The sequence below is a fragment of the Corvus hawaiiensis genome, chromosome 8, assembly GCF_020740725.1.
Source record: "Corvus hawaiiensis isolate bCorHaw1 chromosome 8, bCorHaw1.pri.cur, whole genome shotgun sequence".
NCBI lineage: Eukaryota > Metazoa > Chordata > Aves > Passeriformes > Corvidae > Corvus > Corvus hawaiiensis.
In genome coordinates this window covers 7,453,733-7,472,110 of record NC_063220.1, presented here as the reverse complement: position 1 = coordinate 7,472,110, position 18,378 = coordinate 7,453,733, and the positions used below count along the sequence as shown (strand labels likewise).

Sequence of the window (18,378 nt, the reverse complement as noted above, 5' to 3'; positions counted from 1 at the left end):
AAAACTAATATGCCTATAACTACAAAATAGTTTAACTGAGGCAATCTTTTCCTTACCATTTTCAATCAAAATCTGCATAATTGGGTGAGGGAAACATGGTTAAACTAAAACTTTAGAATATAAAAGTTAAAAAGCTTATCACAGTTTCACAGGATTAAAGAGTGTGTTTACAGCAAGAGTAAATTGGTTGGAGTTTTTTATAAACAAATAGAAAAACAGTTCTTAATCAGGTCTTTGGGGATTCACAAGGATTTGGGGATTTCTTATTTCAAATTCTTTGTACAAGAAATCAAACAATTTCACTGGGGACTAACATGTGGAAGTTATTAACACTTCTTCTCAGTGGCATTCCTTCCCTTATAAAATAATTTACATGTAATTTTCTTCTGAAAAAGATGTATTTTCTTCTGATATTAGTTCTTAGAACTCCAGCATGCAAAGAGAAGAACTTGTAAAAAGCACTAGAATGAGCTGCATTAATGGAGACAAAGGGGGAAGACGGATATGATAAGTTTTCTTGTGTTTCCCTGAATAAGGCAATATAAAAAGCAGTTATTTCCTAAATTCACAGTAACTCTTTGTTTCCACTGTTGCAAGAAGGGTCACAGAAATACCTGCAATCCTTCCAGTTTTCAAAGCAACAACTGGCCTTTGAAATTAGTCTTCTTCAATTATTTCATACAATCACACTCGATGATCCTTATGAGTCTCTTCCAACTTGAGATATTCTATGACAGAATCACAGAATTGTTTGGGTTGAAGGGACCTTTCAAGGTCCTCTCATCCAACCGCCCTATAATGAGCAACTTCAACTTGACCATTATTGTAAATGCCCCAAATAACAGGTTCATTTTCCTTTTTGTAGGGGAAATATACTTTAGTGAAACAGACCAGCAAGAAATTCCTAGTTTCTTCCCATCATAGAAAAAGAAGTTTCTGTGTTGTTTAAAAGAAGTGGGAAGGATTTTAATGACATTTTCTCCAGGCAGTGGAAGGCCCACTAATGAAAATAAAATTTTCTAAAAATTGCCCTTCTATGTGAAAGACAATGCTTCATATAAAATCCAGAAACAACTTTAATTTCTTCCTGAAGAAGACATATCTTGCAGCTTGGATGACATAATTTGTCTCACAGTAACCTCCAATGTCTTTGATTTGTCTTCATTAATGCTTTTGTACTGATAGCAAAAGAAAGGACAAGGAATCGCTCTGTCTTTATGTTCTAAAAGGAACCTGTAACACTCTAGAAATGATTACATTCACAAATGAATAAAATCTGAGGTATTGCAATAGATATAAATGGCAACCACCATTAGGCTTGAAGAAGGTCTGATGGCATATTGTTAAATTTTACCCCTTGTAGTTTTGAACTCTTTTCTCTTTTTCTTTTGTTAAATGATCTTGCGTAATTGATTTGTTCTTCCAAAGCTTAATAAATAGTGTATCACAGAGCAACTCAGGTTTTTGTGCACAAAACTCCCTGTGTCTTCACTACAATGCTGCCTCTTCAGAATCTACCAATGGGGATTTTCAGAATCTCTACTAAAATACTGAACACTGTATTAGCATCAGCTCAAGTTTGTAGGGCTGGATGGGCCAGTCTGGATCACTGAGTTAATTTACTGTTTTTGAGAAAAGCAGTGATGTCTGCTTCTTTGCATAAGCTGATGAAATATGACTTTTAAAACCACTTTTACCCTCAAAACTCCCGCTGGAAGCCTATTTCTTAACTTTAGTCTGATGGTTAAAAATTTTTCAGTTTTGAGCCTAAATATGTATGGTCAGTATCTGCATTTTTGATCTTATGCCAACGCTGTCCTGCAGGTGAAGCAATCCCTTCCCCTCCCTGGGCTTGCCCCTCTAATGCAATTTCAGAGGACAATCACGTATCCTTTCAACTTCTGTTCTGCTAGACTAGGGAAGCCAAGCTCTTTCGGTCTCCTCATCTATCTGAAATTAAAACTCTGATGCACACTCCACATCATCCAATTATGCTGCTCCAGGCAGACAGGAAATTTGAAAAGAAAACCTGCCAAAATTGACTCCACTGAGCCATTCTGAAATTTATAATAGTCCCTAATTTGGAAGTGAGTCCGACAGGAAAAAAAAAATCAATAATTTAACAAAATCTTTACAATAGTTACTATCCAAGCTTGTGTTAAAACCAGGCATCTGAGATCAAATATCCTAAAAAAAAGGAAGTTGGCTGTAAATTGCAAGCACAATCAAATTTATACTTACTTATGGCAAATCCTTCATATCCTAAACTACATGTCTTTTTTATATAAAGTTCTTAAATTATACAGAAACCCCTCAGGTGTTGCAATTTCGTGATAAAGATGCTGCCTGACTGTCAGGGTCCAAATATGACCTGTGATGTAAACGTATTTCAGTACCAAACAACTTTGGATTTTGATTTTTTTTCCGAGAGCTTCTCACGTTTGCAATCTTGGCCATAAACCACAGTATCAGGCACACTTGCTCGTTCTTTTAATTTTTACACCTACAACAGAACCACGCTCAACAAAGTGCAAAGTGATGGCCTTGATGTATCATAACACACTTAAGCAGTAAAGGAATTATAGAAAACATCCTGAAACACATTAAAAGACATCTAATTTTCTACTCACTAAGGCATATGTTGTCCTTGAAGAAATTCAGAAATTTCCGGCATTCTTCTATGTCGTTGCCGCTGTTGCTGCAGTCGCACCACGGGGCCACGCTGAGGCTGCTGGAGTCGATGTAGTTTGGTGTCATCACGGTGCCTGTCAACAGAGTGAAGCACAGCACTGTGGGCCACCTTTGCACTGGAACATTCCTTCCACCCTAAGATGGCACACAGCCCTTGTTAAGTCATGTATTCGGGGCTGGATTCACAACACAGACCCACAGCAGGGCTCTGACCTCCAGATTTAACAGTTCCTGGCTGCTCTCACCCTCTGACACCCAGCCCTGTGCCATATTTCACACCCTCTGTGGTCTGAATGCAGTCACTTTAGGGACTGTAACATGAATCACACATTAAAGACACGTTTCTTCCCTCCAAAAAGGATTCCCACAGAGAGCTGCATCAGCAGAACTGACAGGTAGAAAGCCGTGGCAGAAGGGAGGGAGGGGTTGGGAGAGGGTGAGCACCTCTTTAAAGGGCTTTGCTGCCAGATCAAACACACGTGGACTGTATCCTTAAAGCGGCACTTAAAACTCCGATTTTCCTTCCTCGCTTGTGTTTTTTCTGGTTTTAATTCTAGCTGAAAATAAATGGCAGAGACCAGGTACCCAGACCTGTGCTTCCTCCTCAAGTCTGCAGCCAGACTGAAAAACCATTTCTGAAATGCATGATCGAGGAGAATGCTGGTCATGCTGAGGGGAGCCCTACTATGTCTTGGAGCATGGTTAACCCCAGGGTGCTCATGAGGGACCTGCCAGCAGCCTGGGTTATGGTGATGAACAGAACAAAAACCAGCAAGCATGAAAAGGTACAGCAGATTCTCTGCAGGTAATAAATTACTATTAATCCTGATATCTCACTACTTCTCAGTACAGTGATTATTTCCTAAACATTGTCAACAGCTTTCCAACCACAGGGTGATTTTAACTGCTACAAATTCTTGGGTAAATATTCTCCCATTTATATGTCAACTCAAGGCAACCAAGAATGAAATTAAACCAAAGAAGGCATTTTGTGTCCTAAAAGATGTACAGCAACTGTGCATTTCTCATCTGGATCAGGAAACTGTTGTATGATGAGCATTTGCTCAAGCCAGCAATCTCACTGAAGGCATCACTCCAGCAGGTCAGATATTTCAAACTTTCCACAGGATTGAGAAGTTTGAAACTTTATTTTATTTGTCTGACCAAAAGGGAAAAATTAAATAAAAACGGGAAGATATTCCAGACCTGAACAGCTGCCAGCTGCTTCAGGGAACATGTTCCTCACTTGATAATCTGCAATTCTAGGACAGGTCATATATCTTGAGGAAATGTGATCACATCTCCTCAAAACTGACATCAAAGTAGTCATTAAGAAGATGGAAGAGATGAAGGACAAATGTTAGAGACCCAAAGTGTACACTAGGAGAGAAAATTTGGCGCATAGGTCTGGGGTCCAAGAATCTGCAATAACAGACGGGAAGGGGCTATCAAACTCCAAGCTAAAAAAAGAAACATTAGAAATAACACAAATCACAGAGTGATGTCTAATAGCCTTTCTGTCACCAGGCAGTGCTGGGAAATGAACAAATCAACATGCAAACTGCTTCATATGTGACGTGGGAGACAAAGGAGAAGAGGCACTACGGCTGGCCTGAGAAAGACAGAAATGGATGTGAAAATGAATGTGGTCCCATTGTGAAATTCCCAAAAAGCATCTTTTGTCTTGTTTTGGGGTGTTCTTAAATTTGACTATAATCCCATACTTTTGTCTACTTGCAGCATTTAACAGATAGTTGGACTAATACTTGCTCAAATTCTACATGAGATTAGTACATGAGTAAACAGCATGGCTCAAATTTCATTAAATGGAGGTACAGAATTTAGTAAAATAGGGAAATATAATTTGCATTATTAATGAAAACTGGACAGTAGATAAATAAGAAGAGGAATGATATTAAATTAAACACATTAAAATGTCTCTCCCTCATCCATTTGATGGTTCAGAACACTATTTTAGCCTTGCAACATGATCTGAAAAGAAGTGAAAGAAAGTGAGAATCAAGAGGATTTTGCAAATGGAAACAGTAGGCTGAAAAAAACTTCTAATTAGAAAATGCTTAGTGAAGGGTTAAAAAACAAAAAGGTATTAAGGAAATTAAAAAGGTCACTGAGGTAAGACTGTCTTATCACAAAGAGGTAATAAGGTAATTATAATGGGTTAAGACAGGGGTTAAAAGTGTAACAGATACCAAGGTACAATTAGGGTTGATGAATACAGGAAAGACAGGACAAGGAAAGTGTGTACACAGCACACAAACTGTGCATCCAGCAAAAACAGAGTGGCTGAAAGAGCAGCTAGTAGAAAATCAGTCTGTCATTTAAACCTGGGGGCAGATGTGAACCCAAGCGGATTATATGCTTGCTTTCCTGGGGTGGATGTTCTTTTTTCCCTGCAATTGTGTGTGCTCTTCCCTTCCCCCCTCCCCACTGGCTGGCATCTTGGAAATTCTGCTGATGGACACTAAGGGATCAGAGAAACCATGGTGGCTGGCAGGAAAATAGGACATGTTTGGTTTTCTGAACTCTGGGTATCAAACAGCTCTTTGATGGTCTCAAAAGTCAGCAGTCAGACCTCCACATTTTAGACAAAAGTAGAGCTGGCCTAAACACAGCCAAGAGGTTGCTCAAATTAGGGTGAATTAATAAGGAGATGGATGGGGCATCTAAGAGAAGGGGCAAATGGCCAAAGTTTCTTCGGCCCAAAGCAACTCCAGCTTATTCACACAAACTCTCATGGAATTCCTGGGAATTCCAGGGGACTTGGATGGATTTTGCTCAAGACAAGGGAAAATGTGCCAGACAGTGAATGCTAAAGCAGATCTTGAAGTCAGCAGTTAGAGCAAACCTTAATTGATGTGGAAGTGCAGAAGGTCCAGATGCTGTAGTGAGGCTGTAACCAAAGCACTGACTCAAACATGGCTACCCACAGTCTCCTTTTACATTTAATAATTTTTTATATTTTTCTGTTACTTAAAAATATGTATTCATTTATCCCTATACTACAAGGAGCCTAAAGCAATGAATTGAAGTTTTCAAAATTCCTGTGAAGTGTACATATCTTTGATGCAAACATTAAAGCAGCCCCTACAGATCATTCTCCATTTAATTGATAAAGCATCTCGTATGAAAACTGTGCCCAGCTCTATTTCCATTGAAGATTTTAGGTGGGATTCCACTAACTTCAGTGAAGTTAACTCTCATTTACATGCCTGTATATGAGGAGAGACTCACATTCACTATACCTTCCATAGAGAAGCCTCAATTTCCTGAACAAACTCTGTGGAGGTGCAATTTTTGCTACATTTAATGAAATGGCTGAACAAGATAATATTTTATTTTAATGATCAATATTTTATCTTAATTAAAAGGAGATCCTGAAGGTGCGATGGATGAATGGATCTGTAGCAGCTTCTTACCCACAATCTGACTCTTCTTCTTGTGTTTTATATCTACTAAGCAGACATTTGAAAGATTATACCTCTGATTTCTGCCTTACTCCACTTTCATATCAGATTGGTATCAGAAGCAGGAATTTACTGCTTCAGCACAAGAAACATTTTGGTAATCTCTTGGTTTAAAAGAATTAATACAAAGAAGTAAAACTCTTGTAACACCAGTCAGCTCCTCTTTTGCATGTCTCTAGGGGCTAGCAGGAAGGAAGAAAAATGTATATTTCTCCCTTTGAAAACTAGATCTCCTTTTGATTTGAACTCCTTAGGCACCCATTCCACATTTCTGATGTGTGACAGCAGCATGGTCATCCCCACTAACACAAAAACTCCTCACAAGAGGAACTGGGTCATCTTTGGGGTTAAATTGAAAAATGAAACCGACAAAACTGCCAGCAAAATTCACCAGGTCCAGCAAGAACTTCTTGGCAGCTCTTACCCAGAAGTATCTGTTAGTAACAGTTACTCCTTGCCAGCAGCCAGACTTCTTAATCTCATTGACAAGATCAGATTTCAAGGCTATTCAATTCTCTGTTTCAGAGTCAAATGACAGTCTGTCATAACTGTTCAGATGTTATACCCTTTCCATACTGTCTTAATCTCTTCAGTGGTAGAAGAATATCCTTTGAAGCCATCACATCTCATTTTACCCATTGCCACATGGACTTACCTCACTTGTTAGCTGCTAGAGTAATAAGAATGGTAACAATAAGCCACTGAGTATAGCTTTCAGTCATTTTTCAGCAAACCCAACCTATTTTAGAAATATTTTCATTTCAATATCATCTCCAGAGACATTTATTTAACAGCAGGATCAGCTTCAGGGCCTGAGCTGGCACCTTCATGCCCAACAGAAGGGGATATTGCTGCACTGTGGCAGGTGCAGGCTGTAAGCTTAAAAACATCTTATCTGGTGGCCTTTCAAATTTGTTTGTTTCAGAGTTTTGACATTCACTTATTATTTATGGCCCAACTATGATATTTCTACAACACGTTCAGCTTCTTGACATGTTATCTCTCTTTCAGGAATCAAATACTGAGCGTGGCATGTGGAATCTGGCTTCCATAAAGGCATCCTTGTGCCTGTTGACACTCAGGAAAGTGACAACAAACAAAAACAACTACGTTGGGGAGGGAAGAGGATTTCAGATTTGTTCTCAGTTCATCTCATTGACAGGCACTTCTGAAAACACTGTGGACAAGAGTGGACAGAGGGATATCAGGGAAAAAATAGCAGGTGGAATTGATAAAAGGCTGGATTGTTCTATTGTTACATACCTCAAATTCAGGTATCTTTCTCTGAAGGTGTTCATCCCAACCTGTGATGACAGCTGCAAAATCAACCAAGCTGCACTTCCACTTGTTAACTTCCTACTCCTCTGTCCTACATTCAACCATCTTAATAGGCTTTACTTTTTTTAAGCTTGAATTTACTTCAAATTCAAGCACCTTTCTCTCCTTATCTTCCATCCTTAATTTTCTTGTAATGTACAAACTTACCCCAAGAATCTCTGTAAGGCTAAACAGGGCCAGTACATGTAGGTGGAGAAACTGGCCTAGTATCATATCATACAGTATTATATTCCAGTTTTTATTTCACATGGGCCTTCAAAATGCAGTTTGGGATTTTTTCTCATGAGCAAGCCTCCACCCTTCCCTGCCCTCTTACCAATAAGCCCCGAGTAAGCGAGAAGGCAGTCAGCATAGTTCTCCTTCAGACAACTACTAACAGAGCGTGACTCAGGCTGGCAGTTTGTGAAGAAATCTGCAAGGCGAGATCTGCAACAGGAAGAAAAATGTGTATCTTTAAAAATCAAGCCTGAAGGCATTCTTACCTTTTACACTCTCTATTTTTGGACAAGGCTTAATATTCTTTAACTTAAATGCATATTGGACACATCTCAGCCATTGAGAGTCTCTTTCTAACATGCATCTCTTTCCAGAATCTATTTTTGAAGTCAGAACAAAAAAGTGTAAGAAAACAGTAAAAAAGGAACAGAACAACAGGGAAATGCCTGCCCTTTAGTAAAAGAAATGTTCTGCATTTTCATGCCAGGAAAAAAAGACAAAGAGTTATTTTATCATATGAGGAGTCATTTTGCCTGGATCTGAACTCTAACTGGAGTCTTTTCCCCAGAACACAGTGTCTGCTGTTTTACTGATTACACAAAACTGTATGTTTGTGCTCACAGAGTAAGCAAGACTCATTGCAAGACTTGAAGCAGGACCTGCTTTGGTGCTGCCCTGAGTTTCCAGAGAGTGGGATCACCCCTGCTCTGGACTGGCGTGCAGGAGCAGCTGGCTGAAGTGGGGCAGCAGGCAGGACCAGCTGGCATGGTCTCCTTGGCCCCCCAGAGCCATGGCACTGAGAATCTATTTGTTCTCATAAAATGTACATTCATCCAAAGTCCAGAGTATTGAGTCCAGGGCTGAGAGGAAAGGAAAGTGTGCTCTGCATTGAGTGCTGCTGCTGAGTGGCCACGTTATCTTCACTTACCTCATTCTGCCCATGACCAAGGAGGGGAGAGCACTGATTACATACAGGAGGTGCTTTAAGACCAGAGTGAAGCTGTATTGTGATCAACTGAATACTACTATGTTGGAAAATAAAAGGACTAATACACACGGTCTCTTCTGGTTATTTGTGACTTAAAGGCCACGTAATGCTCCCATTCAGGTCTGTAATATTTGCGAGGCATTGATGAGGTGAGGCAAGGTCCCACATCCTACAGGCGCTCCCCTGCTCAGCTTAGCCTTATAATCTTGGAGTAGCGACTTTTGTTTATTTACAAAGTCTTATTTAGACCTTTATCTGCATGGAAAAAAAAAAAAATCACCTCCCTACTTCAATCTTCTCTTCTGTGAAATAGGTATAAAAATGTTCCTTTTCATCTGACAACCCACAGTAATGTCTCAGGATCAGATGCTTAATCTTTGCAAAGCCCTCCCAAAATCAGAACAGTACAATCTGTGAATTTTCATCACTGCTCCAGCATTATGCAGGTTTGCAATATAAATGCACTTTTTCAGTTTTGCAACAGCCCCACAAAAGTTAGCAGAAACAAGTGATTTGCAAGTGATTTACTTTATTTGTTTACATGCTCCAGAGACTCATTATCTTTGTTTGCTTTATTGTTTTACCTACCCCGGAATGGGACTGGATACACATCATTAATTGACCTGAAAGTAACGATGGGCAAACATCAAAAGGTTCAGAGGCTTAGTTTGAGAAAGCATCCTATAAATAAACTCCATGCAACCTATACCTGAATTTATGGGAGCTGTTCTGATGGCCTTATTTCAGTTCCATCTCTCGCTAACTGTACTGACACCAGCAAATCCATGGTTGCCTTCATGTCACAGTCAACTCTAAGCTTCTCATTCCCTCTCTTGCCTTATTTAACCACTTAACCTTGAGATGAAAATCTGTACCCACTTGCCTTTAATAGCTTTAAAAAAGTCAATCTCTCTACCGAGCCTTCAGGATGCCCTACTGCCCTATGTGTATGTGTACATAAACTTCTAAATTTACATAAACCCCCTACTTAGCTGGTGAATATAGACTGTACCTACCAGGAGACAGGCTGAGAAGAAATGGGTCTCAAGGTATGGGAAGAGATAAATAGCAGCACCATGAAGAAAGTCTGGGAAAGGAAACCCTCTGTCACTGCAGTGATTCCTCTCTTTGTCAGTAATTAAGATAGTGGCTCAAATCCAGCTTTTGGATCAATTGGGAACAAAGACAGTTGACAGTTTCAAAGGATTTTTCTAATTCTACTAATACCCGGATGAAGTCAGGTTCAGAACAGAATAGAGCCTATTACACCTATCTAGTATGAAAAACCTCTGCCATGTATAAACAGAAGGGCAAGCCTTCTGTATATACAGTATTCTTGCATTTCTAAAACAAAGTAGCTCCTCAGATCTAAATTTCATTACTTATGTGACCACAAATAAATCTTTTTGGCAGTGGAATTATACAATCAGCGTCTCAATAATCATGAAAACACTTCTTGCAATCATTTCATTCTTCTTAAATGTCCAGCTCTCCCTTAGGTTATTAGATGCATTGGTCCAGAGATCATTTAATACACTCCTCTTCTCTAAATGTTTTTAAGGACTGATAACTATGGAATAACACCAGTCATTTACTACCCAGCCTGCTTAAAGAACTTATTTGTTGTTCCTAAAGGAGGTTAAAAATAGCTCTGCTGATCTCTTTTGCATACAGCTTGATTTCCATGTGAATTTCTGAAGAATTTTTTGCGGTCATAAAAAGTAATGATGTGACAACACTGCACATTTCAGTTTTTGTAAGTCAAATATAGTTCAGATAGCTCTGGTCTGAGCATTACTGGACATTATCACACACCCCTTCCCTAGCAAGTCATCCAAACTTCACACAATCCAAGTTCTCACCCTCTCCTGAGCTGTTAACTACACCTGATACTCATGTGGATTCATTTGTACAGGAGATAAATTGAAGGCCAGAAAATAAAACCAGAGACCTCCATCTGCCATAAAATACTCCAATACTTTCAGTGCAGATCTGCTGATTAACACCCACTGAAGATGTAGCCCGAAACATTTCCAGTCGACTGGCAGTGAGGAAAGTGTGCTCATCAGTGAACACCAAAACAGCGGCATTGCTATTTATCTAGAGAGAAAGACAAATTAGCCTAATGAGAACCATTAATCCTAAAGTATTGCACATGAATATTAAGAACTGTTTGGGTAAAAGAGACAATGCTTTTAGGGATGTGGAATCAGAGCAACCTGATAATAGCAGCCCTATAAAAAATAGGCACACGGTGTTAACTCAGTGCTCCTTCAGCAGGAGGCAACTTGGTAGGCACTTCAGTAGGTGGCAAGTTGGGAGTTTCTAAGCCATGACTGAGCAGTTTTGTTATCTAGAGAACAAACAGAGCTTGCCACATGTATCTTCAAGTGTGCACAGTTTTACATCTGCAATGTATACAGACATATCTCACTGCTGGAGAGAGAAAGACAGGAAGTTTTATATTGTTCATACCACGTACCAGGACCACATTTAAAAGGAACTATTAATTTCTTTTTCTGTCACAAAATCCTCATTGTGCACAGCAGCATTTATGATTTCTTCCCTTTTCCTTGCATAAATAAGGGGTACTACCCAGAAATCTTTCTCCCAGGAAGAGTTAGAAAGAAAAAAAAAAAATCTCTTTGTAGGGCAGAAACTGCACAAATTAAATTAGTCCTATCTTAGCCCTGGAAAACCTGCAGATGTTCTGAAGAGCTTACTTTAAATATTTTGTATACCACTAGCTGGAAAAATAAGAATAATCCCATAATCCCATAGGCAAATTCAAAGAAAATCTGCTCAAACAACAAACAGCCTTTCTGAAAAGAAAAAAATCCCAAACCTGCTATTCTCTAATGCTTTGTATTAGTACCAGTAAAATAATTTGTAATAGTTAAAATACAAAGGAAGCAAAGTTAATTTGCTTTCCTTGTGATAGTGTCTCTTCAAATACTCAGCTGGATAAATCAAAACTTTCATATTTTGCTTACAAATAAGCTTTGTTAATAGCAGTATTGTATTTAATCTGCATATAATTTTTGAGGCAATTTAATTTTATATTAGCACAGCCCGTTGCATAGGTAACATTGATTAGATTTTCACTACTTTTTAGTCTCAAGGTTTTGTGAAAGTTCTTTGATGTCCTGAAGTTATCTTTGATATTTATCAGTGCTCCCTCTTTAAGGCTGGTCAATTCAGCTTTAGCATTGGTGCAATACTTAAAAGTATGATATAAATTGTGAAGTTGCAGAAAACTTTTATACTTTTTAGTTTGGATTGGGTGCAAATCATGGCCTATCAGAAAGCAACTCTCTGAGTCAGAATCCTCCCCAAGAAGTACCCACATTGCTGGGATGGCAGGTGTTGATTGCTCTGCTTTTTTTCTCTCTGACTGTACTGTTGGTACACAAGGGCTGAGCCCCTGAGGAGAGAAATGTCTCCACCTTGCCTTGGCACTGGTGATGTTCAGACCAAGCAAGACACTGAACCCAGGTCTCCTGCTGGCTGCACACATATTAAGTTGTGATGTCCAAGAGAGTGGTTACAACCACTCACCCTGGTGGGAATGCAGAGAGCAACAGCTGTCCTGTGCCACACCTCAGGGATGTCAGGTGAAGTCTGGGCATGCTCACTGCCACCTCTCCTTACATTGCTGCTTGTGTTTAGGCATCTATTTATAGCAGTAACTTAAAGAGTACGTAAATGCCAGAGCTGAGAGACTTGGGGTGACTACGCTAATTAGTCAGAGCTGCTCCAGCGTCTAGACACCATTTGGCAGTGCAGTCACGTAAGGGAAGTGCTGCATCAATATTCAAAACAGAAAAGAAGTATAAATCCAGCACTGAAAAAAGCAAGACTAAGTCAATGAATGTGTGTCATGGTGATAAACGGCACCATTACAGAAAAAACAACAAGTCAAAACACTTGTTCCTCTTTTGTGGGGGTCTACTGCAGTGTCCTACTCTGGCTGCAAATAGCACCCATACAGCTGGGGTGGTGCTGCTTCTGCTGGGATGCAAGAATGGCAGGAGGGGTTGGTGTGTGGCCAAACTGATGGCTTCATTGCTGGAGAAGCATTTCATTTTCCCTTTCATAAACAGTGAGAAAATGAGGCAAAGGCCACATAAGTAACTCTTTCAACCAGTGGGACAAAAAAAGCCTCAGAAGAGCTCCGTAACAAGAGACGACTCTCCCTGCATAAAGTAGCTTTGATCCATCTTTTTTTTCATTAAAGGACACTAGAGCTGTGTAATATTAATAAATCTCACACCTCCTTAGCTGTCTACACACACTATTGAGCACCTGTGAGCAACTACAAATTTTGACATTTTTATCTAAGAGGTCACTTTCCCATGTGTTTATTATAGAGCAACCCTGCTAAATTTTTCCAACAAAAAGGTTGGTTTCTGTTTGGTTGCTACCCTCCTTCTCAAACAATGACAGTGTCCAGGCTCTGAGGGCACTTACGATCCTGCCAACCCCTGGGGCTTCCCCCACCCAGTTTGTGACCCAGGACCCCATTCAGCCCCTGCCCCAGTGGTCCTGTAGGACCTCAGTCTCTATTCTGCCCCCCCCCCGCCCCCGTCCTGCCCTGCCTACTCAGCCATGGTCCCTAATGAGCCAGGTCTGCTACAGGGGATGTCCCAGTCTGTCCCCAGGGAGATGCCCCATGCCTGGGACTGCCCTGCTCCCGAGCCTGAAAGGTTCTGTCCTGCCCATCCCTGGAGTCCCCATGAGCCCCAGGAAGCCCCCACCCCATGCTGCACCCTGACACCTAGCTCAGCATTTGTACCTTTTGGGGAGTGGGAAGGGTAAAAAGTAGATTTCTGATGGCAAACCATTTGCCTCCCAAGACCTGAATATTGAAGGCAGTTTGTCTCACATGAGCTGATCCAAATCTTTTCCAACACTGGCAGAAACCATTACAGGATTTTAGACCCAAATACCATCGACTAACTGAAAGAATCTGGTTTTTATCAGGTTTTGCTGCTGTTTTATTATTTTAAATGACTGGAAGCCTAAACCCAAGCAAATATTTGATTCTGGATTCAATTATCTCTAAAAACTGTGTTGTTCATCTGGTACCAAAATATGGACAATCCCCAGTTACACAGAGGCAGCCTATTTGGATTGTGGGATAACTAGACACAGGATCAAACAGCAGGGACCACACAAGATTCATTGAGATGCCTTCTAGCAGCACGAGGGCTTGCTCAGAGCATCAGGCCCAGGCACAAAGCCCACCAAGGCTGGTCCCTCCAGAGCACCCACACTCAACCCAGCTCGCTGTCTGTGCCATGTCCCCACACACTTGCCAGCAATTAGTTACTGCTCAGGCTTCGTGTTTACCAGGGGCCTCCTGGACATCTAATACCGCATAAAATGGAGATCTAACTCTTTGGAATTCAATCACGCAAAATGAAAAGCATTTCCACCTATGCATATCTGTATTTTAAAATTAAAAGTACAAACATTGTGTTCTTTCTATTTTTCTATTAACAAATTAGTACCTTACACCCAGTTCTTTTACTGAACTTAGTGCAAAGCAAAATAAAGTAAGTTCTATTAATGTTATCTGTAAGTTCTGTTATTATCCTTTCCCCTTTGCTCGTGTCATCTGCTGGAGACCAGTTAGATCTTTTTACACAGTACCTGCTATAGAAAATCAAAAGAACTTAACAAAACACTAATGTCATAGTTTATCAATGGTAATTAAATCCTCTAAGCAACTCAAGACCATGCATGAGAGTAATTTTAATTTAATATATTAGATCTCCTTTGGGTTTAAGGGAAACTACTAAGCTCAAAAGTGATTCTAAACAAGTATGATTTGTTTGAAATTGGGTTATGTAAATATTTATATACTACTGACCTTTTGTATAATAAAGCCAATTTTGAGAAATATGGTGAAAATCCTGAGCACAAGGTAATGCAATAAAGAATTAGAACAGTGATTTTTCAGATGCTGTGACACAAAACAGAATTTTCTCTTTCTGTTCGCAGAAAAAAAATTACCTCACATCATTTTTTAGAGGCCTGTTTGAGAGAACATCTGGAAAACATTCTACAGGAAACCAAACCTATATTAAGCATGTTTTGCAGGGCTCTGCTTCCTTGCATCGACCTTAAGCATTCATAACGTGTTTCCGTCTTCTCAGCTGCAAAGAAAACACTTCTGTCAGAGTCCTCTACAGAATGACAGGCTGAATTGTCAGCCTGTGATTTTATCAGGGGATGCTGGTAAGATTTCTATTTAGTCTACCTGTCTCTGTACCAAAGCTCTCCAACAACATGAACAAATCCACCAACTGCTTTCCAGCTACCATGAGTTTGTATATTTTCATTTTGTTTAATTTCCTTTATGCTGTTTAATTTGAAGCTTCTAAATAAAAATGACTGGCATTTTTTAAAGATGCCCAAGCCTCAGCGTCTCCTGACAGGATGCTACTCAGAGAAGAACTACTGCATTATGGGTAGAGAGTAGAGTTGTTCTCACTTCATCAGCTGAGCAAAGAGAATGGTCTTTGAATTACAGGCTGGTAACCCAAGAAAATCACTGTCACTCTCAAAAAGCAAGCCAAGGAAAAGTAGTGCCACTGCAAGTCCTTGAGTGTGCCACTGGACGCTTCAGCGTTTATTAACAACTATATTGTGGGTGCACACTGAAAGGATGTGGTTCCAAGTACCTGAGAAAGACATCCATGGCAATAATATTGCCTGTAACCACTTGAATAAACTATAATAGACTACTACTAGCTCAAGCATGAAACTGATGGGAGTTTGGAGATGGAAAATAATCTAAAAAGTCCAATACAAGTTCTCTCTTTACCAGAAAAGTTTTTGTTGGTAGATGAACTGGAACATCAGGTTTCTTGAGGTTATACAGTGATGCTCTTTGCATAAGAAAATATCTCAATGGTATGTGTGGTGACATTCCTGAAGGAAACAACTCCATGTCCCCTCGTCAGAGAGGTGGCTCAAGGAAAGAAAAGGTGTCCAGTGTGTGCTTGTACTCAACTGAGCAGGGTCTGTAGGCAGCCAACATGGCTGAAACCCATCCTGGAGCTACTCCAAATACTGCTCCGACCTCGGAGTAAGACAATAAATACAAAACCAGAAATATAGAAGATAAAAGCAGAGTAGAGTCTCTTTCGTGTGAACCCGTTTTTTTTCATGCACAGAACAGCCCCACCAAACAGCAAGACGAGAAGTTCTGGCAGCAGCAAACTAAGAGAGCATTGATCTTATTCAGCATGTTTTACTTACTTTTAGAAGTAATATGGATATATAATGATAGTACAGAAAGCACTGATTTGTAGTGTAAAATTGGAAAACAAACCATTTTTACCAGTTAAGGATGATGTGCTGTCTTAAGAGCTTTGTGTTTTGACTCCACTCTCAAAAAATCGTGAACACACGAGGCGGAGAAAAAAAATGTGAGGCCGAGAGCTGACAGCCTGTGATACACACAGACATTTACAGAGGTTGTTCTCAAATGAACTGTCCATTCTGAAAAATATTTTGCAATGTTGCATGATGGGCAGTTACTGAGATGTATCTCCACCATTTCATAATGACTAATTGGCAAAGGGAACATCGTAACTGAGAGGACAACAACTGTGATTTATGCTTGAAATGGAACAAAAGAAAGTGAATTAACATTCAAATAATACAGTTTGAATTTAACAGAGTTCTTAGTCGTTTGTGCTTTGCAACAGAAAAGCTTCCTTTAATGGTTTATAGAATGTGCTTGAAAAAATATAATGTAAGCACAAATGTGTGCACGTAAGGTCATCTATTAATAATCTTAGACAAGGGTCACAGATAGCTCACATAGAAAATCTATCATCAACAGTAAACACACACCAGAAAACCCTTTCTGTGTCACTTGTTTTAAAGCCAGCAGGTCATTAAAGCAGAGGAAACAACCACCACCTCTGCTGAGAACTCTTTGCAGACACTGGTACATTTACATCTGGCTTCCACTTAACAGGAGTTACTCCAGTAACATGGTAGTTTTTATTAATATAATGAAATCAATGCAATTTCTATTCAGTAAACATTAGAATGCTAAAATTTGAAAATATGCATGTGGCTGTCACTTGCTCTGTTGAGAAACAGAGTTTTATTTTTAGCTCCAGTGCTTACATTTTCTTGCAGCTATTTTAATAGATGGACTGCCACCAGAAATATTCTCTCACTGGGCCCTGATGTAGAATGATATAAATAACCTTTACAAAGTCCAGCATAATGGAATGGTAAAATCAGTTGACATTATCCTAATTAGCATTGCCTGAAGATTTACCTACACAGAACAGGAAGAGCCAAATATTCCCCTGGAATAAATCCACTGAAGTAACTGATGTCAGAGGAAGTACACTGGGAATGGACTTGATAGAATAGATCTGTTACATTAAACACAGAGCAGCTTCTTGCCTGCAGCATAAACATGGCGTGAGGTAAACACAAAAACCATTTTGATTTATTAAAGAAAATGCATGCAAAAAGGTGTGATATATACACCCATTCTTTGTCCCAGGAACAGCAAGTTGGCCAAATGTGACTGGGTGTACATAACACATCTTCTCTTCACCACATCTAATAGATCAGGGGGTGGAAACCACTCATGCAAACCAGTGGATGCTAAACTCTTCTCTACAGAAACCTCTCAACTAACAATTCAAAAGATCAGCAGTAGCAGTACTCTTAGTGGAACCCCATCCAGCAAAGCAATTAAGTGCTTGCTAAATGGTAAGGACATGAGTAGCTTCAAATTAAGATCTCTATTAAAGTTTAATGCCAAATTTAACTGTCCTGTATTTCAATATTTTTGACTAAACATGTGTGAAACTCCTTAATTAACATTTGTAGTTTAATCTCTCCCCCCCTGATAAATCAACAAAACAAAATGGGTCACATTAGCCCTGCTGTAACCCCCTTCCTGGCTCATGTTCCCAATCTGCAGTCTTCTTATTTCTTAAATTATACAGGCAGCTTTTCTTTTCCACTTAAGTTAACGAAGTAAGGCTTTTCAAACAAAATGAACATTCAGGGGAGACCTTATTGCTCTCTACCTGAAAAGAGCTTGTAGCAAGGTGGGTCTCTTCTTCCAAGTAACAAGATGAGAGGAAATGGCCTCAGGTTGTGCCTGGAAGGCAGGGAAAGTTTAGATTGGATACTAGGAAAATTTTCTTCATGGAATGAGTTTTCCAGCACTGCAACAGGCTGCCCAGGGAAGTGGTGGAGTCACCACTCCAGGAAGTAGTTAACAGACCTGTAGATGTGGCACTTGGGGACATGGTTTAGTGGTGGGCTTGGCAGTGTTTGGTTTATGGCTTGACCTGTTGATCTTTAAGGTTTTTTCCAACCTAAACAGCTCTCTGAAGGACCACATTTAGATAATACAAATGCCCCCAGGTTCTTAGAGCTGAAATGCAGTGGTCACAAGTACCTCAGTCAGCTCACTGAGTCGTTTTGACAAGAAAGAGACTGCCATGCAAGCAGGGTATCTAAATACAGCCTATAAAACCTGAACCACTGGTATCCAAGTTTATTTTGTGATTGTTGTATGTTCACACATGCACACTTTATTCCCACTTTCACTTCTTCAACCGTGTAGGCAGGTAATCTGGAATATTCAGCGCCACAGGTTATTTT

General features: G+C 39.8%; 1 protein-coding gene across 1 annotated transcript in view; it reads right to left on the bottom strand.

Annotated features, from left to right (window-relative positions):
* Window positions 1–18,378, bottom strand: part of GFRA1 (GDNF family receptor alpha 1) — a 137,496-nt gene that overhangs the window by 30,502 nt on the left and 88,616 nt on the right. Inside the window, 2 exon segments of the mRNA XM_048311413.1 lie at window positions 2,631–2,765; window positions 7,831–7,940. Coding sequence (XP_048167370.1) covers window positions 2,631–2,765; window positions 7,831–7,940 — 245 coding nt within the window.